Source organism: Aplysia californica, unplaced genomic scaffold (genome assembly GCF_000002075.1).
Source record: "Aplysia californica isolate F4 #8 unplaced genomic scaffold, AplCal3.0 scaffold00001, whole genome shotgun sequence".
Classification (NCBI taxonomy): Eukaryota; Metazoa; Mollusca; class Gastropoda; order Aplysiida; family Aplysiidae; genus Aplysia; species Aplysia californica.
This window is the reverse complement of record NW_004797271.1, coordinates 4,603,824-4,605,652: the sequence shown is the minus strand read 5'-3', so window position 1 is coordinate 4,605,652 and position 1,829 is coordinate 4,603,824. Positions and strand designations below refer to the sequence as shown.

At 44.2% G+C, this 1,829-nt stretch overlaps 1 protein-coding gene across 1 annotated transcript in view; it reads right to left on the bottom strand.

Annotated features, from left to right (window-relative positions):
- LOC101864344 (polypeptide N-acetylgalactosaminyltransferase 5-like) overlaps positions 1–1,829 on the bottom strand; it is a 74,035-nt gene that overhangs the window by 12,626 nt on the left and 59,580 nt on the right. Inside the window, exon 3 of the mRNA XM_013086454.2 lies at positions 281–453. Coding sequence (XP_012941908.1) covers positions 281–453 — 173 coding nt within the window. The remainder of the gene's footprint in view (positions 1–280; positions 454–1,829) is intronic.

Here is a 1,829-nt window from a genome sequence, read left to right as displayed (position 1 = left end):
TCATCATCATCATCATCATCATCATCATCATCATCATCATCATCATCATCATCTTCATCAGTTATTTGGAGAAATGGAGGTGCCTTTAAGTATATTGACAATGAAGCCGAAAAAGAGCCTTGCTCTCGCTCGAAGATTTCTTCGATGAGTCCACCAAGCCCAATAAGGAAACCAAAAAATCATCATCATCATCATCATCATCATCATCATCATCATCATCATCATCATCATCATCATCATCATCATCATCATTACTCAAGTTGAGACCCCGACAACTCACCAGTGTCGCTGAAGTCGTCCACCAGGATCAGCCTGTCCAGCAGCGGCCCGGGAGTCCGGCCCAGCACAGAATGGACAGTCCGGAGTAGCACGGATAGAGCCTCGTTGTGGAAGCAGATGACCACGGAGGCTCTCAGCTGGCCTGTCTGGTTGTACGCCGCAGCGGCTGGACATCTGTGGGAGCAGAATAAAGGTTGTTTGATAAAAGGGTTTGGTTCCAGATACAAAATGATTCTTAAAATATGTATACGAACTGTCAATTTTCGAGTTTTGGGGGGGTTTTAATGTATGCCAAAAAGTTATTTTGGATCATATTTCTTTTCTTTTCTTTTTTTTCAACGAATTGCACAGGCCCGAAATCGACCATTTGGTGATGAGGAAAAGTGAGACAAACAAGGGCCACTGGGAAAGTAAATAAGTGGGACCTACTAGACGTGCCTTACACCCAATCTCCATCCCCATCCTCACCCCTAGCCTCACCCTACCCCACCCCCACCTCACCCTGTTTGCTTGAAATGAATGTTTATCTGCCTGGTAATAGACGTATGCAAAAGTACTCGCAGATGTTGCACAGAAGAAGGAAACGGCAATGTTGACTAACGAAATTTATTTGATAAAAGTGTACGTTTTTAATTTGAAACCCACAAGACAAACTATGACTTTCATTGTTACCTAATACTATTTTTCATTTAGCACATATACATTATTGAAATATACTTCGAAAGACAGAATGAGTTTTGTTGATTTTGAATGAATGCCATCCAAGATTCATATTCGTCTTCGACAGATGACATAAAAATCCCCGAGTCAGTTGGAACAGACTTTCTGTCTTGTCCTCTTTGGAAACTTCATTGTCCTTAATAAGCTTAAGTGTATAATTGATGTCTCCTGGTGACACTGAAAAGGGTTGATGGGGAGGAGCGGTGGGGTTGAAGACTGTGACAGGAGGGGAAGGGGTAGGAGGGGTCTTTGATATGTCATTGTCCATGCTGGGTTCTGTCTTCCCAATCATTGTTTTGAGCGATGCGTCGTCCTCTGATGAATCCTTCACGTGCGGGAATCGGTGTCTCTATCAATTACTTTGGTTATTTTTGTCGTGAATGGCAAATGGAATTGCAAGGGTTAACAAAGCATGTCGGTCCGGGGAAGGCTGGAGGGGTTGAGAGAGGGGGGTTGAACGAGGAGAAGGAAGCAGCGGGGGGAGGAGGAGACATTTTCATTTTTAGATTTCAAAGGTTCTATCTGCTATATTATTATCTATTGTTGTACACAGTGTGGTACTCATAAGCACATCCGCTTTGACGCGAGGGAATTGGTTAGGCCCTGCCATCTCCGCCTGAATGGTACAATCACGTGACAGCTGCCCAAACACTGTGCGGTTCTTGGTTCTTTCTCTGGTGAGGAGGAGAAGGAAAAGGAGGGGTAGTTTCCTTTTCAGATCCAGAAGGTTCTATTTACTAACAATCTCTACCCGAATGTGGGGATCACGTGACTGCTGCCCACCAACGTACGGTATGCTTCTTTTTCTGAGGAGGAGGAGGGTAAGAAGA